General features: G+C 43.5%; 3 protein-coding genes and 1 long non-coding RNA gene across 8 annotated transcripts in view; 2 read left to right on the plus strand and 2 right to left on the minus strand.

The window, feature by feature from the left end:
• Window positions 1–1,475: 1,475 nt before the first annotated feature.
• Window positions 1,476–10,661, minus strand: kmt5b (lysine methyltransferase 5B). 3 transcript variants are annotated; one of them, XM_007574374.2, is made up of 10 exons: window positions 10,564–10,661; window positions 8,037–8,283; window positions 7,814–7,961; window positions 7,006–7,171; window positions 6,817–6,926; window positions 6,242–6,408; window positions 6,152–6,171; window positions 5,944–6,080; window positions 5,585–5,784; window positions 1,476–4,855 (listed from the first exon to the last, which is right to left on the minus strand). In XM_007574374.2, exons 2-10 carry the CDS (start codon window positions 8,200–8,202, stop codon window positions 3,456–3,458), a joined length of 2,514 nt encoding a protein of 837 aa, XP_007574436.1. In that variant the 5' UTR covers window positions 8,203–8,283; window positions 10,564–10,661; the 3' UTR covers window positions 1,476–3,455. The 3 variants fall into 3 exon arrangements, with proteins under 3 accessions (XP_007574436.1, XP_007574435.1, XP_016517408.1); XM_007574373.2 differs by lacking the exon at window positions 10,564–10,661 and adding an exon at window positions 10,169–10,346; XM_016661922.1 differs by lacking the exon at window positions 10,564–10,661 and adding an exon at window positions 9,975–10,138.
• On the plus strand, window positions 10,463–12,925 carry LOC103153447 (uncharacterized). The gene is made up of 3 exons (XR_477793.2): window positions 10,463–10,578; window positions 11,548–11,708; window positions 12,484–12,925. It is a non-coding gene; the product is annotated as an uncharacterized LOC103153447 (long non-coding RNA).
• Window positions 12,926–13,728: 803 nt separating this feature from the next.
• The window catches only part of pole3 (polymerase (DNA directed), epsilon 3 (p17 subunit)), a 21,611-nt gene continuing 10,900 nt past the window's right edge, over window positions 13,729–24,439 (plus strand). The window contains exons 1-4 of one of the 2 annotated variants that reach the window (XM_016661931.1): window positions 13,729–14,036; window positions 15,991–16,076; window positions 16,147–16,265; window positions 17,079–17,199. In XM_016661931.1, the coding sequence (XP_016517417.1) occupies window positions 13,971–14,036; window positions 15,991–16,076; window positions 16,147–16,265; window positions 17,079–17,199 (392 nt within the window). In that variant the 5' untranslated portion in view covers window positions 13,729–13,970. Of the gene's footprint in view, window positions 14,037–15,990; window positions 16,077–16,146; window positions 16,266–17,078; window positions 17,508–24,439 lie in introns of those variants that run through there. The other variant, XM_007574375.2, reaches the window with a different exon arrangement.
• Window positions 18,336–21,619, minus strand: rpl12 (ribosomal protein L12). Of its 2 annotated transcripts, none has more exons than XM_007574377.2 (6): window positions 21,450–21,619; window positions 19,710–19,783; window positions 19,368–19,466; window positions 18,896–18,977; window positions 18,734–18,820; window positions 18,336–18,490 (listed from the first exon to the last, which is right to left on the minus strand). In XM_007574377.2, exons 1-6 carry the CDS (start codon window positions 21,484–21,486, stop codon window positions 18,372–18,374), a joined length of 498 nt encoding a protein of 165 aa, XP_007574439.1. In that variant the 5' UTR covers window positions 21,487–21,619; the 3' UTR covers window positions 18,336–18,371. The 2 variants fall into 2 exon arrangements, with proteins under 2 accessions (XP_007574439.1, XP_007574440.1); XM_007574378.2 differs by lacking the exon at window positions 21,450–21,619 and adding an exon at window positions 21,341–21,433.

Raw genomic sequence — 24,439 nt, forward strand, 5'->3', positions numbered from 1 at the left:
ATCCGGCCAGTCCTGGGTTTTGTTCAAGTCCAGAACCTAACCAGAACCCACCTGGACGGGTCGGAACCACCTTCGGGTCGACTGGCCCGGAGATGGTTCCGACCCCACCGGTTCTGCTGAGCGGATCTGGACCGGTATCATTACTGCTGCCACCTGGAAGCGTAATCTGGTCCAAATAGATCAGAACCAGAATAGAAAACAAGATAAACAATAAAATATAAAAACTAAATTGAAATAGAATCTAAAATCTGTAATAATCTGATAAAATATGTTGAGTTGACCTGCCTGGACGGGCGCTGCTGCCCCCTGCTGGCCTGGTTCTGCTGCTGGTTCGGACCTTCGTCTGTTCCTAATGTTTCCTCCTCTGCAGGACCCAGGCGGTCCTGCTTCTCCATCAGCTGCGGACTTTGACGAGGCCGCTCCAGAACCTTCCTGCTGTTTTTCTGAGCCTCTCGGAAGTGGACCTGATTTGGATAATCGGTCCGCTGCAGAACCATCGCGGCTAAAAGCCCAGATCACCATGCTGCCACCACCATGTTTGGCTGTTGGCATGTTTTTGCTTTCAATATTTTAAGTTTTTATTTTGAGACATTTTTTATTATTTTAGTTTATGTCTATTTGTAAGATATTTTGTTTGAAAATATGTTTAAAGTTTTTATATTTTTAAGTTTAAATTGTTTGACATTCAATTTTTTTCTTTTAAATATTTAGGCATTCTTTTTTAATTGCTCAATATAAAGTTTAACATATTCAGTTTCATTTTATCTAAATTTAACTTTTTGAAATTTTTTAAAATTTTTATTAATACACATTTAGTTTTAAAAATGTCAAAATAAAGTTTACTACATAGTCTTTTTTATTTTAAATGTTTTAAACCTTTGTTTCTTTTATTTTCTGCTTCTGACACTGTTAGTTTTGCAGCTGATGGATCGGGATGCAAACCTTCCAGAAACTTCAGTTTTGTCTAATCAGTTCACTAAACTTGTTGGTAATAAAGAACAGTGAGTACACAAGGTGATTGACAGCACTAAGCCCCTCCTTCTACCTCTGAAAAGTATTCACACCCATTAGTTTTAAATTGTGAACTAAGAAAACCAGATAAAAACATGGAACCGACCCACCAGAACCAACGACCCACCAGTGGGTCGGCTGCAGTGGCGCCCCCAAGGGGGGGGCGGCAGGGGGCCATGGTTACCAGGTCATAGAAAGGCCGACAGAATCAACTTTAAGACATAAAAGGGAAAACCTAAATAAATCAAATTGATTAAATTAAAAATGTAAAAAATATGTGACATTTTTATTTTTGACTTGTTAAAATTCATCGGCCTGGTCTGGGCATCTGCTTGGTTAAGGTCAGAGGTCATTTAACGTGATGTTTGGATGTTTTTCTCAGTCAGGGTGTGAATACTTTATCCAGATGCTGCGTTTTGATTTGACCCGACCCGGAAAACTTTGCACAGAAACAGGTTCAGAAACAAGAGTCACAAAGAAACTTTATATAGTTTTCAAGTATTCAAAACTGTTAAATAAGTACAAGATGTGTTCACATGATTTACATATTGGACAATATCTGCCTGCTTTAGTTCTGCTAGCGCTCGGCAACGCTCCGCCCTCCACCTCTGGCCGCTGGAAGCTGGCGGCCGCACCTGGAAGAGTTTACAGTGAGAGAGGAGGGAGACGGCTGATTGGCCAACGGGGGCGGGACAAGACGCTGATTGGCTGCTGGTGATGTGAACGGTAACACAGAAACGGGTCGACGTTCCCAGCTGATCCCGCTCAGACAGCCGGAGGAGGAAGGCGGCGACAACCAATCAGGGATCAGGGATCTCTGAGCTGACCTCAGAGGAGGAAGAGGCGGACAAGGTCTTCCTCACAGAAGCTGAAGACAACTTCCTGTAAACAAACAAACACTTCCTGCCGCCGTCCTCCTGCGACTCCGAACAGGAAGTCTGAGTAGCACCACAGAAGAAGAGAGACAGGCTGTAGTGTCAGCGACGCCGAGAATCATGGGAAACTGGGAGAGGAGCGGGAAAACTCAGCTGGGGGGAAGAGGTCAGAGGTCAGAGGTCCTTCTGTACATCAGCTTCAGGTCAGAGCGTCGGCCCAGCCGGATTCTGCTGCCAAGTTCTGGTTCCGGTTCTGCTGTGACGCGAGGAGGAAGAGGAGGCCTGTGCTTTAATTCTGAAAGGCTGCAGAGCCGAGCAGCTTTCCTGCAGGGAATACCATCAGATTCTGGGTCAGCGAACCGGGCCGGAATCCGATTCCCAATCTGGGATTAAAAATCTGGAATACCGTTTGGAAATCAGAACCACAGGCAGAACCAGGTCGAGTTTATCCTGGTTGGGTTTAAATGTTTGTTGATTCAAACCAGGAATCCACATTTACCGTTCCAGAGTTTTCCAAACATACAATTCCAGGATTTGTTTTTCCCAGGGTTAGAATCACTTTGACTCGATTTTCCAAGAAAAAGCTAAATTGTTGTAAATAAATGTGGAAAACATTTGTGTTTCCAGAAACTTCTCTGGAAACAACAGATTTGAATGAAGGTGATCCAGAGGGAACCGGATCCGTTCCGGAATAAACATTTCAACTTTGAAGTAAAAAAAGAAGCGGAAAGGAAGAAAGATTTGGGAATGTGAGTTTGGAAAAGCCTGAGGTGCTTTCTGGTCCGAAACGTATGTCAGGATATCGGATCTGAACTTCAACCATCAGTTTTAAAATGAAAACTGAAACCCAGATTCCTGATCTGTTTGGAAAAATGATCTGGAATAATGGAAAAATGAAGATGGATACGCCGTTTCCATTTTTATCTGGAAAATCTTATTTTTCCAGGCTGAAGCTGTTAGAATCCATTCTGCTCCTCTTAAAGGGACAGCGCAGCTTTTTGGGAAACTGACTCCATATATTTATTTTTTTCAAATATTAGCTTATTGTGACGTTTTCCTGAAGATCCGGACGGTTTTTTATGATGGTATTCCAGAAATCAGGAAGAATCAGCAGCTCTGTTTGGACTCAGCCTGCCCTAACGCTGTGATTCATTCAGGAACATGATTGGCTGTGGCGTTCTGGCTGCCGATTGGTGGACGCCCAGCAAAGCCGGCAGCAGAACCGGAAGCGGACCTGGCGGCGGAGCTGTTCTAATGCCTCTGGATAAACGGCTCTGAGCGCAGACACAGAGTAAAAACCTGCCTGGAGACAGAAGCCATGATCTGTACACTTTCTACACGTCCATGATGAAACAACAAGTGCATTCTCTTAAAGGAACAGTACAACTCAAAACAAAGCCCGTTTCCACTGGAGACTCGGCCGGATCCTGGACCGGATCCGGTCCGACTGGAAGTTCAGCGGAGAGCAGAGCTTTGCCGCGGGTCAACAGCACCCGGGCCGCTCCGGGATGATCCGAGTTCCACGTCACTTCCTGTCCATCGTCAGCGACGGCGGTATTTACAGAAGCTTCAGGCGTTGAGTCGCAGAGACTGGTCCTCCCTCCTCCTGGAGGAGATATCGATGTCGATGGAGTCTTTCCCCACAATCAACCGCAGACGCTTCGCCGGAGGAAGTGGAATGAAGTCGTCCTCAAAGTCGTTGTGGAAGTAGTCGTCATCTTCTTCCTCCTCCTCCTCCTCCTCCTCGTCGTCCTCGTCAGAGGAAGGGTCGGCCAGGACCTTCTGGGTGCGATGGCCGCCGCCGGCTGCGTCCCCGTTGGCCTGGAGCCGCCGGGCGTCGTCCTCCTTCCTCAGCTGGATTTTCAGCTTGGTTGCGTTGCCGTGGACGACGGGCGCAAAGCCGTTGTTGAGCTTGGCGATGTAGGAGCCGGCCTTGTCCTTGTCGTGCTCCTTGCTGAACTTGATGCTGATCTTGCTAGAGGAGGTGGGGCTGAGCGTGGATGAGGCCACGGCATCGGCGCCGTCAGCCGTCTTGCTGCTGCTGCTGTCCCTCCGCCGGCGGAGCGTCAGCTTGGGAATGCCGCCGCTGTTCTCCAGAATTAGCTGCGCGTCGTAGCGCGTGATGCGCCGCTTCTTCTTGGCCTTGTCCTGCGAGCGGCAGCTGCTCTTGCTCTTATCGCGGCGGAGGGATTTGCTGCCGTTGGCCACTCCGTTGTAGTCCCGGTGTCTGTCGGCGAAGCTCAGCAGCACGTTCCCGCCATCACGCCCCGCAGCAAACGGCTCGCAGTCAGAGCCTTCGCATTTGATGGTCCGCTCAGTCCGGAGTCGGGACGGTCGCTTCCGGCCCGAACACGAGCTCCTCCGGCCGTAGCCGCCGCCGCCGCCGCCTAGCACCGGCGGCTGCGTCACGCCGCCGCCGTGCTGCAGGTACTCGTCCATGTCCGCCGGCTCCGTTTTGATGACCACGCCGCCCGGTACCGGGCTGAGCCCGTCCATAGCTCCGGGCTCCAGCTTGGCGCCTGGCATGGGGTCCGGGGCCCTCAGGGTCCGCGTGGACCTGCGAGTCCTGTAGGCGGAGCCGCAGCCACCTTCGGGAAGGCCGCCGTTCTCTTTGGCGGCATGTCGGGTCAGGCAGCCCCTCGGGCCAAGCGGTGCCACCTCCGGACCGTCCTTCTCCTTCTTCACGGTGACGACGCTCTTACACGGCAACACCTTGGAGTCCCTGAGGCCCAGCGGGGCGGCGTCTGCGCGGGCCGCCGCCGTTGTCCGCCTGCGGCTGCGCAGCCGCACCTTGCTGGGAGGCTTGGACTGGGAGCGAAGTCTCTTTGGTTCCCTGCTGCTGTTTCCTGGAGCCGGTTTGGAACATGAGGTAGAGACGGCTCGGGACACAGTCTGTCTGCTCGGGGTCCGGGTCCGGTACTTCAGGCCCGGTGATGAAGACGATGAAGATGAAGTTCTGGTTCTGGCAGCTGCAGGGAAACAGAGACAGTGACCTCACAGTTACACAGGAAATAAAAGCTATATAAAACATTATTTTTTATTTAGTTTCTACATAATTTTAAGATATATGTTACTATGCATTAGATAGAAATACATTCAAAATGTATATTAAAAATAACAAACAATCACTCAACTTTATTCATACCACTATTGTTACAGTGAATGTGTAGTTTTATTACATAAAAAGAAATTAAAAAGTAAAACAAATATTAAAGAGAAAGGTTATATTTCTTTTAAAAAATTTAAAATACTGTGACTTGTAAAAAAAAAAAAGAAATATAAAAATAAATTAATATCACAAAACTTATTACAAATAAAATATCTATAAAAAGTTAAATACTTAGGAAATTCATAAAAATTCAAACATATATTAAAATATCTTAAATGTCAAAAGACTAATAAAAATATAGCAACACGTATACAATTAACTGACAAATTAAAGATGCAAAAATAAAATGAAGTACAAAAAATTATATATATTTCATAAATATACAGTGACAACCAGGAAGCAGAGAATGCAAATCTAAAAAATGTACATAAAATTACAAATATATAATTTAACAAAGAAAAAATATGAAACATAATAAAAGCTAAAGACAACAAAATCAATAAAAACTAAGAACTGATGTAATGCCTCCTGTCTGCAGATTCCAATCAATATTCTGATATTACTGATCCGTGGTGACTGGCAGCCTTACATTGATGTGTTTTTGGCATTTCCTGAGAGTCGACGTCGGTGTGGGATCCCACAGAGTGGCTGTCCGAGCTCCTGTTCCCTTCTCCGAGTTTCTTCAGCCGGTTGAGCCGCTTGTCCGTCTCCCGCAGCCCGTACTTGCTGTTGATGACCGGAACCTCCACCGGCAGCCCGGCTTTGGATTTGAAAGCACCGGTTCCCCGTCTGAACAGAACCGGAACAGAAACATGGTCAGCTCAAACTGGACTGAAAATCATGAAGTTTAGGATTTAACTGGAATGTGTTTCTGTTCTGACTGCAGCCAGACCTTCAGAGGAGTTTTTAATCCAGCCCATGTTTTAAGGTCCAGACGGTGCTGCTCACCTTTCACACGTATAACATTCACAAAACTCATTGCTTTCCCCAAAGAAGCCGTCTCCATAGTAACAGGAGATCTCCTCCCCGGGCTCGATGTCCCTCAGGACCTTGACGCAGGCCGTGTCTCGGCCCGTCGACACAAACTGCAAACACAGAACCCGTCAGGACCGCTTCCAACGGCCCGGCAGCCAATCAGGAGCGGCCAGCAGCCTACCTTACAGTTCGGCCGGCAGTCTGAGGAAGAGGAGCAGAAGTTAGAGGGAGCAGCAGCAGCAAGGGGATCAGAGGAGGAGGCGGGGCTTACCGTGGTTGATGAAGGCGGCCGGGCCGAGCCACAGCTGGGCGCAGTTCTTCCTGGTGGAGTACATGACGCTGAAGTCGTTCTCTCCGTGGCGCAGCAGCATGTTCTCCTCGCTCTCCGACAGCTCGGCGATGCAGCCCACCAGGAACTCGATCTTATCGTTTCTCTTCCTACGAGACAGCAACAGAGGAGAGGCTCATCAACCTGGCCTCCATCAGCGCTGAATCGGGCCGGCTGCACGAAGGCGGGCCGGCTGCACTAAGGCGGGCCGGCTGCACGAAGGCGGGCCGGCTGCACGAAGGCGGGCCGGCTGCACTAAGGCGGGCCGGCTGCACTAAGGCGGGCCGGCTGCACGGCAACAGAACAATTCTTCCTTACAGCACTGCAACGATTTACTGATCAAGGCTACAATGACCCATCCATGCAGCAACAGAGCAATTCATCAAAGCAGCAGCATCATGGAAACGGCTGCAGTTTGACGAATCAAAGGAACCATCAGAAGAATCAGTGGATCCCGTCCAGATCCAGTCCAGATCCAGTCCGGGTCCCTGGAGGAAGTAGCAACAGGATGATCTCACCATTCCTTCGTAGCCACGATTTTGGCTCCGTTCTGCTCCGATGAATAGCGATTACAGGGCAGAATCTCGAAGCCGCTGTCTGCCGTGAATATCCGCAGGTAGACAAACACCTGGAGGGAGCAGAGAGTTAGAGCTGGGAGGAAGAGGCGACGCGTCGAACGAGAGGCGGAGCGCTGCGGCGGCGTTTACGTGCTGCTTGAAGAGCTTCTCCTGAGCCTTGGACTTGTGCAGGAACAGGTTCCGGCACCAGTCTCCCGTCGTCAGCGCCTTGTAGGCCTTCTCCATGTTGTCGTGTTTCTTAAAGCGCTCGATGATTTCCTTCAGCTCCTCCTGCCGTCCTTTGATTGGCCGGAATCTGGTAGGAGGAGTTTCAAAAGAGCGATGTGATGTCACCAGAGGAAACGTGATGCGGACCGAAGAGGAAAAAAACGTACAGTTTTATCTAAAATATTATGGTAATAAAAATAATATATTAAAGTCAATAAAAATATAACAGTAAAGAGATAAAGATATTAAAATATGTAGTACAATAGAATATAAAAAATATCAAATTACATTAAAAAAATTAACAAAAAATTACATTAAAAATTTTAATATAAAAATAGAAATAGGAAGAAAAAAATTACAAATAAAAGATTTTGATGAATTAATTTTTTGGAAATATAAAGATATTAAAACACATACTAAAGAAGGTTAAATATAAAAAGTTAAAGAATTTAAAATTACACGAAATCTAATATATATATATATATATATATATATATATATATATATATACATATATACACATAAAACTAATAATTACAAATAAATAAAAAAATACAAAAATAAATGAGGCACAAAATGATATCTAAAATATTTTATAAATATAGAATAAAATTAGGAAGCAGACAATACAAGTAATAAAAAAGATAGAAAAAAATAAGATTCAAGCAATTATAAAGAAAAAAATTAAATGTATTGTAAAAGATAAAAATCATAAAATGGGTAAACGGACCTGGTGTTCATCTTGTGTGTCTGGAAGCCCAGGTAGGGGTCCAGGATGAGGCTGGTGGTCAGGTCATCGTTCTCACACAGCTCCTTGGCGGTCATCCCTGACGACGGCACGTAGCGCCGCTCCGCCTCCAGGCTGGCGCCATTACACCCTGCAGGAACCACAGAGCTGCGTCAGCCTCCGGATCGTACAGCCGGCGGCGCGCCTGGCTGCGCTCTCAACTCACTGCGGCTGCATCTGCGGCTGCGCGGGTGGCTCCTGCTGTGGCGCAGCGATGTCCGCTGCGGTTGCTGGGAGCGAGTCTGGCTCACCGGTTGATCGCTGCTGGTCAACTTGTTCCCGTGGCGTCTGCCATTTAATACCATGTTCTTGGATTCGCCCAGCCACTTCATGCCCACAAGCCCCCTGCTCCAGTTTCATTTAGTCGCTCAGATGAAGATGCTCGAGTGGGGAAGACCGGCCTGGTTAGAAACCTGCAAACAGAGCAGAAAACAGGTGAAAAACCCCACAATCTGATCGGATGAGCGGTGAGCAAACCTTCCCCAGGGAGAAAAACACATCAACCTTCTGCAACATTATTTACTCTTTACTGAATTATAAGTTGAAAAAGTTTTTTTTCCCCATTTCTTGTATATGAACGTTTCCAAATACGTAAAAAAAAAAAAAAGCTATATTAGCTGACAAATTTATCAAGTCAAATATTCCAGACTTTCATGTTGATTTGAAATGGCCCCACTGCGCCTCCTAGCGGTAACTCCAAACACTGCACCCTGCCAGCAGCGCTCAGTCCTCTGAAGTTGCTTCTGAGCCCTGAGGGACTCCACCTGGAGGTCTGCTGGGGTTTCTGGCGCCAAGCCATCAGCAGCAGACGAAGAACTGGTCAGAATGGTGAATGACTGGCTGCTGCTGTCCAAACCTCCCCCTGGACAAGGAACACGGACCCTATCGTACATGATCCATCACACTGCCCGTCAGTGTGGGGTGGTGGACATAGGGTAACAAACTTGGACCGGGTCCTGAATCGTTCCATCAGAATCAGCGGGAAGTTCTGCAGCAGAAGCGTGGCTGGATCAGAGCAACATGGCCCAGCCTGGTCAACGGTTCTCCACACATTTCAGTTAACAACAAACAAAACAGCTTAATCAGAACAATAACTACACAAACAAAACAGCAGCTAATAATAGACTACTCTCATTTTATTTATTTTTATACCTCTTTCACCTTTATGGTATGATTCAGAAATATCCTTAGACATGATTTGTCAGATTACTGAATTGCTCTATTATTTCATCCATTGGGTTATTTGAACCAACCTGGAATTATTTATTCATGTTCATACAGTCATGTTCAATGACAATAAAAACTATTTTAGTGTACAGTATATTGATGCCAGGTGAAAATGTTGACATTGTCAATGGTCACAATGTTATGATAATTTTAAGTGGTCTCGCAGCGCCCCTAAGTGGTAACCTCAAGCACTGCAGCAGCTGTCAGGTGAACGGTCCTTTTTACTGTAATTTACCATTTGAATCCCGATTTTTAAGGCTTAAATGGCCGAATAGTCAAAATTTTCGTATTTCAATCACGTATAAGGTAGGATAGTTGTGTAATCGGTCATCTAAGCATTGAGTGCTTCGTGTTATTAGCTGTCAAGGCTAACGTTAGCACCAAACAAACAGCATTCCGATCAGGATAATGAGGCTGTGGGAACCCGGAAGGCCACGCCGACGGCTGAGGCCGACTGTGTTGACATGCTGCGCTGGTGTCGAACCAGCAACCGTCAGAACCACAGCCAAAAATGTAACCCTGGGGCCGACTAAGCCGGGCCGGCGTGACAGCACAACACAGCCGCTGCAGTCCCATAAACAGCCCCATAATTCCCCGCTGAGCATCCCGGCTGCTCACCAAACCCACCCCGGTCCAGTCTGGGAACACCGGTTTAAAGAACCGTGGTCCCCGCACTCTGCTAGCTACAACCTCAGCAGAATGCTAAGCGAGCTTAACAGAAGAATATATCAGTTAAGCTTTATTGTTTATTTCCAAACAATAAAGCGATACACATTTAATCCAGACTGGAAGCTGGGCTCTTCTGGGTGTTCGGAACCGAACAAAAACTGAGCTATGTCCCGGCGGAGCTCGACTGTTTCCGGACACCGACACTCACTGCTTTCGCTCCGGCTGCCCCGTTAGCGTTAGCTCTGCTGGCTAATTTTCTCCCTGCCAGGAGGGTTAACGGCAGTTTGCAGCCGAGAGGATCGAGCCTCCAGCGGTCGCAAGAGGCTGCGAGAGTCCCGGAACGATTATCCCTCACGAGAGCTTTCCACACGTTTAAATGCCCACGACACGAACAATACTCACAATATTACGGATTGAGAAACAAAACAGCGGTCCTAATCCAGATCCGTTACAAGACCCAGGAAGAAATATCACAGCAAACACATTATTGTTGTTTTTCTCTGGAAATTAACATTAAAATTCAAGATGGCGGCCTGGCACAGGCGAGAGGGAGCCGCATCACAGCCCTCCGACAGAAAATAGATCCCTGAAATACGCCAGCAGTTCCGTCGGATCCACGCCGAAACGAGACACTGCGCGTGAATCGGCCTGAGTAAAACACGGGGAGTGGACACCGTGGAACATTTTTTCTCTCATCTGTCATATTGAAGGGAAATTAAATATGTTTAATTATATTTTTACATCCTGTCGGATGCACACACAAAAGTAGTGCTGCATAAACAAACATCTTTACGCACCAGAGTTCAGAGATGGTGAGTGTTCGGTTCTGACAGGAGAACCGCAGCCGAACCCGACCAGAACAAACGAAGTTCGGTCCAAAAACATTTATAGAGTTTCACATATGCTTCACGCTCACTTCCGCTGATACGGGGGCGCTGCGGGTCGGTAGAGCATTTCCTCCAGCAAGCAGCTAATCTGTTAATATTTAATTTTTAAAAAGTAATTATTTGATTTGGATCATTTTAATGCAATCTCATTAGTTACCCGCACTTCAGTGTGTTTCTTGCAACTTTATTTCATATTGCTGCTACTTTATCTTATTTTGTTGAACTATTTCTATTTGATTGATAACTACGTTCATATATATCGCTAACTTTAACCACATTTTATTTTGTACTCGTATTTAATTTCATCACAGGAACTTCAGCAACATGTTTATTTCCTATTTGAAATACATTTTAATATATATTATTTTTTAAATTGTTCAGATTTTTTATTTCAACTACTTTACTATTGTGTGCTTCTTTTGATTTATCAATTTAAATTAAATTATTCAGAGCATATTTTAAATTTAGCTGTTGTGTTTTTATACCTCTTGTCCACTGGATTGGAAATACTCTAGCACTCAGAACAAACTGAAAATGTTGTTATAATTTTATTTATTTACATTTAGTTTAAAATTTAATAATGTCAAACTTCATAACAATCTTCGGAGAGTCTGGTAACACTGCAATTTTAAATGTGGGTAGAGTTGAGAAGGAAAAAATATCCTAATAGAATGATTTATTATGAAGTTAAGTCAGAGCCGGACTGAGGTTATACAGGAAACTGTGCAGAATTTGATTTGAAAGCCCCCTCCCAGTTAATTGGTAATGTTTTCATAACTCTTAGAGTTTTTATTCTGTGAAGAGATTGGATTTTCCAGGAGGCTGAAGTGAGCAGCTGATCGGACCAATCCGCTCTGGATCTAAGCTAACTTCAGCAACATTGTGCATAACCAGAAACATGAGGAGGAATCACTCTCTGTGAACAAGAAGAAGTGTTCAACAGAACCAGAACGACTGTCTGCTGGGATCAGGAGAAGCACTGAGTTTCTTCAATGAAAAGAAAAACAGAGACAACTCAAAGTTGATGACAGCAGTAACACTGCTTTCAACGAAAGGTACCTCTTTAAAATCCTTCACTGTTAGGGTTTCGTATAATCGCCTGAGACTATTAGGTTATTTTAACAAATCAAGGTTATTTTGCTATAAAAGAACCTGAATAAAATTCCTGAAAGTCATTTTTGGCAGGAGTGTCCCAAGTGTGGCCCGTGGGCCTCTTGCGTTCCTCTGAAGGATTTTGGGCGGCCCAAATGAAGCAAGTCTGGTCTGCATAGGTGGTAGATGGAGATGGAAACGTTTTCAGCATATTTTACAGCTAAACATCATATTGTTAAGAAAATATTAGGCACCGAAATGTAGATTCCCATTTTTAACAAAGTTTTTGCATTTATCTAGAAACATAAACATTGACCTACTTTTTATCAGTAGCAAATATTACTTAATATGTAAAGAAAACAACCCAAAAAATGAAGAAACTGTGGGCTTTCTTTATGTTTTGTGTCTACAATCATTTACATGTCTGTTTTCTCCAAAAATCCAAATATAACATTTAAATTGCTCAGTTTATTATCAAGCATCTAAAATAAAAAAGGCACCAAAAGTTTGTTTTAAAAATGTTATTAATATTTTACCAACTTTGGCCCTCGTGACAAAAAGTTTGGACAGCTCTGAGTTATGGCCTTTGTTTGTCAACCCAAGATTATCATCAGGCTTTCTCCCATCCCTAAAACAAAGCTATAAAGATAAAGTTTTAATATTCTACTTGTTGTCTGTTTAGTGAAGCATCTGAAAGTCGCTGCAGTGATATTTTCTGACATGTTGTTCCGGCTGCAGATCAGAGGAACATAGAGGAGTCCAGGAACCTTGACGTTTGTCCTGGAGCGCTGCCCAGAATCAGCCCCAGGAACCTGAACTGTGTGGGCGTTAAGACTCCACAGCGGGATTTCAGTGATTTCACCATGTTTTCAGGCATGTGGGCTGCATCATGTGTGAAGAAGCAGCTGTCATGGAAACAACCTAAATACCTTCTCCCCTGACAGACCTTTGACCTTCTCTTGTCTGATGAAGATGATGCTGGAAGCTGAGCTCCAAAAAACATCATTGAACATTATGTTTAATATGTATTTGGTCTGGGCTCAAGAAAAGCATTGAAAAGGAGCAAATACGACAGTTAAAAATCTTCACTCTATTTATAATAGCTTTCATCAGATTTACTAGAGTTTAATTAAATGTTGGTATATTTATTTAATATAACATCTATTTTTGTTTTTAATTTAATCCAATCATTTTTATTTTAACATGTTTATTTTGTTGCAAATCTATTAAACTTAATTTAGTTTTTAGAATATTATTTTAGATATTTGATTGTTGCTTTAATTTCTTTATCTTAATTTAATGCATTTAATTTTGTTTTAGTACATTATGATATATTCAAATTTTCTGTATTTTGATGGTGGCTACTTGTATCTTAGTATTTATTTAGTATAATTTGGTGTAAAAGATTTCCTTTGTGATTCACTGAATTTACAGAAAATATTTGAACTTTTTTTAGTCTCATAAATCTTTATTATTTCTGTAACTTTTTAATCTTAGAATATTTTTAATTATATGGGCATACCTACATTTATTTTCATGGTATTGTATTTTGAAATATTTATCAGTAGGTTGATAAATATATTTAGGATTTGTTATTTACGTACATATTTTACTTTTGTATGTCATATTTATAGAATTTAATTTAAATTCATTTCATTACTGCAGTTGAACTTGAACTCAACGGAATTGTTGGGTTGGATAATTTGATTTCATTCAATGTTATTTTAATGCATTTTTGTTTTCTAATTAGATAGTTTTCAGCAAGATCACTGAATACATTTTTACGTTAGTGTATTTAATTTTATTTAAGTATAAATTAATTTAGTTTCATCTTATTGCCTGTTATATTTACTTAAAATAATTTGCTTATTCAATTACTGTTTTATTTGAACAGCGAGTATGTAAATTGTTTTACTAAAACATTTTTTTCACTGACTTGAGTAATTTTTCTATTTTAGTTTTAGTTTTTTTACACCTGCGGAAATACGTCACGCTTACGTCAGCGGTCGAAGTTGAATCGTTGACGCAGGCGGGCTCGTGGTGGCTGGAGGATTCGCGGGAAACGTCTAAAATCAAACCTGCGGCGCGTGAAGGAGCGTGGCTCGGCTTCTCCTTGAACCGCACGCGGCTCCCGGTCAGAGAGCGGCGGCTACCGTGCGCGCGCTGGTACGTAGCAGCTTCGCGGCGGCGGCGGAGGGAGAAGGAGGGGGGACGGAGCGGAAGAAATGGCGGAGCGGCCAGAGGACCTGAACCTTCCCAACGCGGTGATCACCCGCATCATCAAGGAGGCGGTGAGTGGGAGCCGAGCACCGGGACGAGGAGGAGAGGTTTCTCGCAGGTTAGGCAGGCCGGCCTTCGTGACGGGAGAGCGGGTTTATTTCCAGAACGGTCCCGGTTCTGGTCAGTTTTGGTTCGGGTTGTTTTCTAACATGACCACAACCAAAACTCTGTTCTCTGCCAGAGAACCGAGAAGCTCCGCTGCTTGATTTCATCTCATGAAATTAAAAATTTATATAACCCAACAGGTTTTACCTGGGGTCAGAGGTCACAGATCTATCAAGTTCAAATTCAGAGATAATTTGATAATTTAACCTCCAGTAAAAAGTAATTGATTTGAGTTAAAGTAAAAAACTGTAATTATGTCAAAGGCAAATTAAATGCTGTCATAACTCAGCAGTGCTGGTTTTCAGCAGTTGCTGAATATCTGCTCTGATTATGGGTTGAGATTTGATGTGCAGTATAATACTAAGAAAACTGTTGTACTAATATGTAGGACTAGAGCAGACAAACACTCCGTTTCCCTGTTTTTTTTTTTCTGTCAGGACAAAAGTTAAATGTTTGTTCCAAAACTAAATATCTGGGTCACTACATCACAGACCAGCTCTGTGATGATGATGACATTTATCGGCAGTGTCGCATGTTGTAACATTCTGGGGAGGAAGTTTCACATGTGCACTGATGAAGTAATAATAAGCCTGTTTAAAGCGTATTGTACATCCTTGTATGCAGCTCCTTTGTGGTGTAAATTTAAAAAAGCTAGCATGCAGAAGCTTAAGGTTGCTTATGACTCCCTGAGAATTCTGCTTAAGAAACGCAGGTTCAGCGGTTCAGGTTCAGGTTACAGATGTTCTGTAATGCACATGTCAGAACGTTTCAGACACTCATGACAAACTTGATATACAAGTTTATGCATCGTTTGTGCAGCTCATTGAACGTCTCATTGTAATGTTTTCACATCCCTCTGTCAGTGCGCTAAGATACCAGTCGACTCTGTGGAATCATTGGTATGAAAGTCTCTTATAAGATTTTATTTATTTATTTCTTTTATTTTGTGTTATGTCTTTGTGGACCACGAGTCTATTGAATAAAGCTTCTCTCTCTTTCTCTCATATCATTCAGTTATCTTCAAAGAGTCGATGTTGATTATGATGTAAGGATCTCCAGTAGCAGTCAGCCTTGCAATGAGTGTTTTAGGCTTCTGACTGAAGACTGCTGCCATCTAGCAGCCTCACAAGTGTTATGAAAACACATCAATATCCACATTACTTCAACATTTGAGATGCTAACTCGCTGTGCCCAGTTGAAAACACCTTGTTGCCACGGTTACACATAACTACAGTCTGAAAGGTAAAAAAAAAAAAAACTAAAAAAAGGAGCTAAAGTAAATTCATAGCAAACAGCAAAAAAAACAATCAGAACCAGCAGAGCAGTTTCAACAGGCTGCCACCAGGAGGCGCTGTTCTGGAAAGCTCGATTTAAGTGATTTGGGTTTAATTTGAACCCTGTTCTGACAGCAGCCAGATTTCTGATCCGACCAGCATCTATAAACAGCTGCTGATTGGTATCAGACCTGGTAAAGTGTAAACAGAACCAGTAGAAAGCGGCAACTGTAACCAGAGCTAGCAACGATCCTATCCACGGTGAATCTCTGTTTTTATTGTTTTTTGGTTTTTGGACCAAATCAGTTCAGGTTTACGTGGTTCTGGACCAAAGACCAAAATAATGCCTGTTTTAAACTCATTTCCTAGTCTGGTGACAGTTTTTTCTCTGTTTCATTTGAAAAATTAATTGATGGTAACTGGACAGGGACCAGTTAAAGCTCAGTGAGGATTTTCACACTAACACATTAACGTGCGAATGTTTTTCCTGCTGATGGGAGTGAAAAGAGCAGTTGTGAGCCAGCTTGTGTTTCCTGACCAGACGTGTGTTTAGTGATAACTCCTCCGCACCGTTTGTTCTTCGCAGCTCCCAGATGGGGTGAACGTGTCCAAAGAGGCCCGGCGCGCCATCTCCCAGGCGGCTAGCGTCTTCGTGCTGTATGCAACCTCCTGGTGGGTTTTTAACACGCTGCAGGGACCAGCGCTACGCTAGTCAAGCTAAACGTTTCTCTCCTGGTTTCAGCGCCAATAACTTCGCCATGAAGGCCAAGAGGAAAACGCTAAACGCAGGAGATGTGCTGGCAGCCATGGAGGAGATGGAGTTCGAGCGATTCCTGGAGCCGCTGCGGGACGCTCTGGAAGGTAAGGACACATCCGCCTGCATCCCGACGCTTCCTCTCTGCTCTGAATCAGACAGTGCCGACAAGAATTACAATGCAAAAGAAAAACGATTTAAACACAGGAAACGGAAGCAAAATGGAGAACACTGCAAACAAAAGAATGTCCTCCAGGCCACTGGGGGGAGTCTGGGTCTGAAACAGCACCTATATAAATATGCTACACAAAAATTATGGAACCACAGGAATGGAAGCAAAAGGGAAAACACTGCAAACTCATTCTCAAAATAGAATAGTCTGGGTCAGTAATATTACCTTTGTAAGCATGCTGCTGCTCTATAATATTGCAAACTATATGAAGTAACATCTGTTCTGTGTTCCTCCAACTGTCTGGTCTCTTGCTGTTTGGCTCCCCCTACTGGTCCGGAGGACTTTTTTTTTTTTTTGCGGTTTTTTGTTTTTTGTTCTTTCTTGCTGTTGTTGCGTTTTTTTAAGTGTTTTGCATCAACTATGCGTTCGCCACCAAAGGATCATTGGTTCCTTCCCCTCTACTGTCCATCCTGCTTTGCTTTCTTGTCCTTCCTTCACTGTCTCCGTCCTTTCCTAGTCTTTTCTTTGTCCTTCAGCCGTCCTCTTCCCTGCGTGTTCCTGTCCTTCCTGTCTTCCATCCTTCTAGCCTTACGGTTTCCTCCCTTCCATCCTTGTTTTGTCCTTTGTTTCTCTTCCTGTCCTGATGTTTAGACATGAAGAGACGATGGACCTACAGACCTACTAAGACTATGGTAGAGGCAGCATCATGCTGTGGGAATGAGGTCTGACCCGTCTGCTTTGTTCTCAGTGTACAAGAAAGACCAGAGGGGGAGGAAGGAGGTGAGTGAACAGAAACGCAGAGACAAGGAGAGGAAGGCCGACTCTGAGAACGACAAGAGCAGAGAGGAAGAGGAGGAGGAAGAGGAGGAGCAGCAGCGCATGGAGGAGGAGCCTGAGGAGGAAGCTGAGGAAGAGGAGGAGGACAACTGACCCGCTCAGTTCTGACCCGGTTCAGCCTCTTCAAGCATTTTAACAGAAAAGCTTCAGCTGAACAGATCTCGGACTGGAGTCATTCTCCATTTTCTCCACATCTGTCAGGAATAAAACGTTAAAGGATCCGGACCACCAAGCTGGAGCGGTTCTGATGTTCTCCATGCGGGTCAGAATCAGTTTATCAGTTTGTATTTTTGTAAACTTGTTTGAAATCTTTCAATAAATGTTTTGTATAAAACTGAAACCAGGATGTTTTATTCCATTACAGGCTTAAAATGCAACAAGCATAGAACCTGCTCTCTGTAGAATAGTCAGGATTTTATTTTGAAAATATCCAAGCTTTTACTTTCAAGTAGCTTCATTGTAGTTTTAAACGTAAGTGAAAATTTTTAGGCTTTAATTCTGAATTTTTAAAAGGCCAAAGTAATCCTACTGAACTGCTCTGCAACATGAAGGCTTTTATTTTGGAGAGTACATTTAGGTATTCATTTAACTTCAGTTCTAGTGTATGGAGGACTGATGCTGCCAAAATTGACCAGAAAATAAATGGCATAATTCACCTTCTTCCCCTTGTGATTAAATGTTAATATTTTATTTCCTCAATTCATCTGTTTTGACAGCATCAGTCCTCCATATAAAGAGACCAAATACATTTAGACATTCTTTATTGCTACAGCTATAAAAGCAGCTGCAGAGTCCAGCCAACAGTTACCAGCTGGCTCTTCACAGAACACTGAGCAGCATGAAACTAGAAAGTTCAGTGGAAGGAGAAAGACAATCCTTGAATGTTGAACACCAGAGCAGACTTATGTACCTCACTGACACCTCAGTTTTCCTTCCACTCAACTACAGTCACTCTGAACTTCCTGGTTTAGTAAGACGTTCCCTTTTTTAAAACTTCAGCTAAGCACCAACAGGTTTTTATGAGTTTGATTTCTGCGTTTATTCACTAAAACGATTCTTTAAAGTTCAATCTCTGGTGCTGAAATTTATACTTCAGTGTTGGAGGCCCGGTTCAGAACCAGAACCAGGTAAATGGACCTTCTGAATATCACAGACAGAACCTTGCAGCTCGGTTTCAACAAATTTTATTCCAGAACCGCCATCTTTACTCTGATGGACATTCCACTTTCCCGCTGTTAATGTCATCGATGACATCATGAGGGGCGCGGCCATCGATGGTGCAGCCAACTGACTGAGCAGTGCCCAGGATCTCCTTGATGGTTCCTGAGGAAAAACAGAACCACGAGTCCATCAGAACCCAACCCATCCAGAACCCAACCCAATCAGAACAGAGTTCTGGTTTGTTCCGGGCTTTTCGGCACAGAGCGGTCCACGGCGCGGGCCGCCCTGTTTCCTAAAGCCGGGTCTCTCTGAGCCTCCACTGGACTGAACTCGGCCATCGGGTCGGACCGGTCCAGTGGCGGGAGGCTGTGGGGGCGGGGCTAGAGCATGGGGGCGGGGCCTCACCTGAGAGCTCTCTGGCGATGGAGCGCGGCCTCATGACCCGGGCGATGCCAACGATCTCATCGAACGTGACGCTGCCGCTGTGTTTGACTGGAAGAAGCAGAAACAGAGTCAACATGGCGGCCCAACAGGAAGTCCCTTCCTCCCCAACAGGAAGTCACTTACTGTTCTTGACCTTCTTCCTGTCGCGAGGCGGCTCCTTCAGAGCTTTGATGATCAGAGCAGAAGCCGAGGGAACCACTTCGATCTGCAGAGACAGAACCCGATCAGGACCAGCAGGTTTAATAACTGGATCGGCACCAGATCAGAACTGTTTCAGGTAAACGGGTCATCCAGAACCTTTTCTGACTCTTAAGACCAATCAGAAAGTCCCAGTTGGACCGAGATGATTCTGAGATAAGAAAAACCCGACAGGCTTTCTAAACAAACGGACCCGAGTGGGATTACACAGAACGCAGCCTAATCCCCAAAACCAGAACCGCTTCAGTACCTGAAGCGGTTCTGGTTTAAAGTTCCAGAGATTTATGCTCTCTGGAACTTCAGCATCTGGCTCAAACTGATTCACTTATCGTTCTGGTATTGGCAGAGAAAAGGTTCTGGAGGGAAACCCGGCCGGGTTCTGTTGTGTTGGACGCACAGCGGCCTGCCGGTTCTGGATGGTCAGCTTCACGGTGATCCTCAGGCCCTTCCAGTCTCCGGTTGCCTTGGCGATGTCGTCACCGACTTTCTTTGGAGACTGAGGAGGAGAAGAAAAGCGGACCGGGTTAAAACCCAACGGGCCAGGATGCGGTTCCATCAGAACCCGGTCCGGTTGGTGTTCCGGGCTTTTCGGCACAGAGCGGTCCACGGCGCGGGCCGCCCTGTTTCCTAAAGCCGGGTCGCTCTGAGCCTCCACTGGACTGAACTCGGCCATCGGGTCAGACCGGTCCAGTGGCGGGAGGCTGGGTTGGGCTCAATGGTTCCGAGTTCTGATACTCACCAGACCCAGAGGTCCGATTTTAGGAGCCAGAGCAGAGGTGGCGCCCACTTCCCCTCCTGTGCACCTCATGTAGACTGAAAGACAGGAAACGGAACCGAGTTGTAACAAACGGTCCAATACCGGGTCCAGCTGGTACGCAGAGAACAGAGGCAGTTGTTATGGTAACCAGCTTTACTCAGACTAGGATAATGGATAAAATTAAAATGAAGGTTCTGGTTCTGAAGGAGGAGAATCTGTTCACAGCAAGTTAAATATTTACAGATCAGATCTATTTCTCAGCAATGATCAGTTTATGCAAATTAGAATATTTTCACCCAGATTAATGCATCATATTCACTAGACCTCATATTGATGCCATCTACACTACAGACGGCCATGTTTGTTGGTCGGACACCGAAGGAAACGTCTTGATTCCTTCACTGATTAATCTGTTTCCCATTTTTGTTTCCATAGCAGAAACTCTAAATGTTGCATTTATTTCAAAATATGATTGAACAAAGTAATTTATCCCAACACCAGAACCTCTGGATATTTGTAGTGTTGCAAAAGTAGATATTAAAAAATAAACACCAATAGCCAAGATGATGTCATTTTTCTAAGTGAATTTTGGGTTTTTACATGATAAAGCATTCAAAGTCAGGTAAAAAAAAAGGGTTAAGTTTCAACCTTCTGAATGTTTCACATCCAAGAAACCTTAACATTAAAGTCAATGGAAAACTACATGACAAAAATCATTTTCTTATTCCATGACAAAAAGAGGAAGTTTTCAACCATTTTATCTCAGTTTGGTTTAGGCAAATAAACGATGTGTATAGTGGTTGGTTACATTTGCTTGAGTCTCTTTTTGGGAAGAGAAAAAAGGAAAACGTAGTTCTACTTCAAAGTACTTTTTACTTGAGTTATATTATAAAGCATTGCTACTTCTTGTTTCAGTACAATTTCTAGATACTGTACCCACTGCAGGTAACTTCCCTGATTTATTTTTTAATAAAAATAAACCTGAAAGAAACAAACCTACAGATTATGCAGAAGTAAGCGCTCTCGTTTCTAAACCAGCTTTGTTGTTCTGTTATCTTCCATCTGTTGAGACATTTGGAGACAAACTAAAGCCGTAAACACGGTCACTGAACTACTTTACCCTGTTCGAATATTTATTAAACATTACCTACTGTAAGCATTAGTTTTACACAGTAAACATTTTATTGTGCTCGTTTCTGTCTGGAATTGATGTTTTTATATGGCAGTGGGTGATTATTTTACTTTAAATTGTTTTGTTCCGTCTGTTTTTTGTTTTTTAAGGACATGACCAAATCCAAACAGTGATGTTTATTAGAAATTATCCCCAATGAGCAAATAAAACGCTTATAAACTTAACGAAAAACCTATTAAATACCCCTTTAAGTAAGTAAGTCAGGTCTGAAGCTAGCTGACAGTAATTAGCCTAGAGGCTAACACTAGCATTAGCTAGATGGTTACCCTGCACGTGGACCAGTAGCTCGTCCTATAATTTTACGACTGCTGCTTCACATCCACCCAACACACTCTTTACTTCATCACATCAAAAAAAAAAAAAAAAACACACACACTCATCCGCCAGGCGTTCCAGCCCGGATTTAGTGTCCAGTCTTTACCGTTTTCAGCGCTCGGCCCGCGGGCCACCGGGTGCGCAGGTAGCCGGCTAACAGCGGCTCCATCTCGGCTGTGAGAACCACGTCAGCGTTTATTACCCAGAAAACATACCGATTTTGATCTCGTTGGGGTCGAATTTGGGCGGCATGTTGCTGTAGTGGAGGTTGAGCTCAGTTCAGCTTGGTTGGTGAGGGTGTCGGATGAACCCGGCTTCGGGACGACCGATAACTGTTGCACCTTCACCAGTAAAGGGGCAAAGAAAGGCCGAGAGGCGACTGCGATGGAATTTATAGCACCATCAAATCCCGCGAGATATCCAGCTACAGTGACGAGATTATGATCCTCCCCTCAGTTCGTGTTTTCCTTTTTTTTTTTTTAATGAAAACTGTTTTTTGTTCTGGATGAAAAATTTTAAGATCTTTTGTTTAATTTCACACAATAGAAGGGCAATACGAAGCTTTATCTGTTTTACTAATTATGTACATTGTTAATCACCACGTTTGTAAACATTTCAAAATTCAAACCTTGTCAGGTGTGTAAGAAGTATTCTCCCCCTAACAGATTTCTTCAGTTTTTACTTTTTGCTCCACTTGTTCTAGATCATCAAACTAGTTTAATGTCAGACAAAGAAAAATAGAAAATAGAGTTTTCAAGTAATGATTTTATTAATTATGGAAAGAAAGTTATCTAAACCAACCTGTGTCTAAGTAAGCACCACCCTCCTTTTAAACCAAGATTTGAAAGGTCAAGATATTTAATAAAATCTGTCATAAAAGATGAAGTAGGCTAGATTAAAAATAGCATCTCTAAAATCAACAAGCCTAGAAAAGGAACAAAAGGAAGAAAGCAATGTTCAACACACAAAGAAATGGGAAAAACGGCATCTTTGCAACAATTTTTAACATTTATTTCACCAGGAGAATTCCATTTAGATTAAAAATCTGTTTTACATAAAATCCTGACCAGGACATCAACACAAAGCTTACAGAATATTCAGATAAAAATGAGCATAAATTAATTAATTAAGAAAGTCCTTAGTTAAACATTTACAGACATATGCTAGCAACAACAACAATAATAACTAGAAAATTCCTGAAGAAATTTAACCGGGGCACGCCAAAGTTTGCCCGTCGATTGGAACCCAGCATTCTGATGCTAAAAATTAGCATTAATGCTAAAGAAAGCTGCAATGTAGTAAATAACCTGTGGAGAGGCAGAAGCATGTTTACTAAGGTGTACCTGTACCATTCAGTATGTTAAAATTAATGCATGAGCAAAAATGAGCCAAAATGCTAATATTAGCGTGAAGACTAATATTCACGTAGCATATTACATCACTAGCATGTTTTCTGTAATTGACTTACTCCATTCAGTATACTAAACATCGCTAATAAGTAAGAAAATTAGCTAATAGCTATTTAGGGAAAAGGGTAATGCTAATCGCCGTAACCTCGGAAAAACAGGTTACGACTTGTTAGCAACGGATTAAACTGTTTTAACTGCTGAAAAAGGTGGCAGAGGATATGGAAAGTGCGGGAGCTCCTATTTTATCAAATTGATATAGGAATAACAGACTGTTGGCCATTCCAAGGTAAAAACAATAAACAGCTTCCAGTCCGGGGCCCGCTACAGACACCGTGAAAGCTCAAACAAGGTGTTTCAGCAAAGTTGTCCCACTTTTTCCAACTGCATGCGCCCTAATCAGACGCACACAATGCGTGTTTTCTCCCAATCTATGGGAGAACGGTAGGGGAAACGCGAATCCACGTGCCTTCAAGTACAACTTTTTTTTTAAACACATGCGCACTTAGTTTCAAAGAACGTAGCACCAACTAGGCGCAGCGAGAGCATTACACGTTTTCGATGTGTGCCGTTACTGTGTAAACACAGATCGTAATTGGAACGTTTTTGTGTAAACGATCCAACAAAAACGGAACAAAAATTCAGTTTTTGTTGGATCGTTGTCGTGTCAACACCCCCTAAGAGTAAACCATTGTCTTATTTCAAGAAGACTCAGTGAGGGAGGAAAATGGAAGCTTGGAACTAGGTTCGGTTGAAACATAGAGTTGGGTGTCATCTGCATAGCAGTGAAACTGGATGTTATGTTTGCAAAAAATATTACCAAGGGGGAGGAGGTAAATTATAAACAACAAGGGTCCCAGGACAGAGCCCTGGGGAACACCTGAAGAGACGGGAATTGGGCGAGAGGTAAATGATTGTAACTGAACAAACTGAGAGCAGCCTGAGAGATATGAACGAAACCAGTTGAGAGGTGTATTTACAATGCCAAGACAGAATAATCTGTCAATAAGGATGTTATGTGAAATTGTATCAAAAGCCGCAGTCAGATCAAGGAGAAGGAGAATGGATAATAAACCAGTCAGCAGCAAGAAGGAGATCATTTGTAATTTTAAGAAGCACTGTTTCTGTACTGTGGAGTGGACGGAAGCCAGATTGGAATTGTTCATATATAGATTATTGCTGGAAAGATGAGAATGGAGCTGAGCAGCAACTGTCTTTTCTAGAATTTTTTGAAATAAATGGAATATTTGAGGTAGGGCAAAAATTATTGAGTTCTTTGGGATCTAAACCAGGTTTCTTAAGTATTGGGGTTATTGCTGCAGTTTTGAGAGCCAAGGGAACAACAGCAGTAGTAAAGGAAGAATGCACAATCTTAGTGATGAGAGGGGACAGAGAGGGGAGGGTGGCTTTAACAAGAACAGTGGGAAGAGGATCTAAGGGTGCGTTCACACTGCAGCCTGAAGTGACCCAATTCCGATTTTTTGGCAATTCCGATTTTTTTGCCGGGCCGTTCACACTGCCAGTAAATGAGACCTTCAGTCTGAACGGGCAAACGACCTGAAAGTGTCCCGTATGCACAGTAGAGGGCGTCATAGCGTCAGCTTTCTCAGTGTTCTGCCAACTGCCATAAAAAGAAGAAGTGCTCAGTGTTTGTGGAAGTAAACATGGAGGCTAATGGTGGAGCTTAGCTTACATATTTGAAGTTGTTGTCCAACCGGAGCAGCATATTAACAACTTAATCCTCATATAATCCGTCATGGTTGTTGTTTTTCTTCCCACTTGCGCTTATCAGGATGCAG

Source organism: Poecilia formosa, unplaced genomic scaffold, assembly GCF_000485575.1.
Source record: "Poecilia formosa unplaced genomic scaffold, Poecilia_formosa-5.1.2 Scaffold350, whole genome shotgun sequence".
Classification (NCBI taxonomy): domain Eukaryota; kingdom Metazoa; phylum Chordata; class Actinopteri; order Cyprinodontiformes; family Poeciliidae; genus Poecilia; species Poecilia formosa.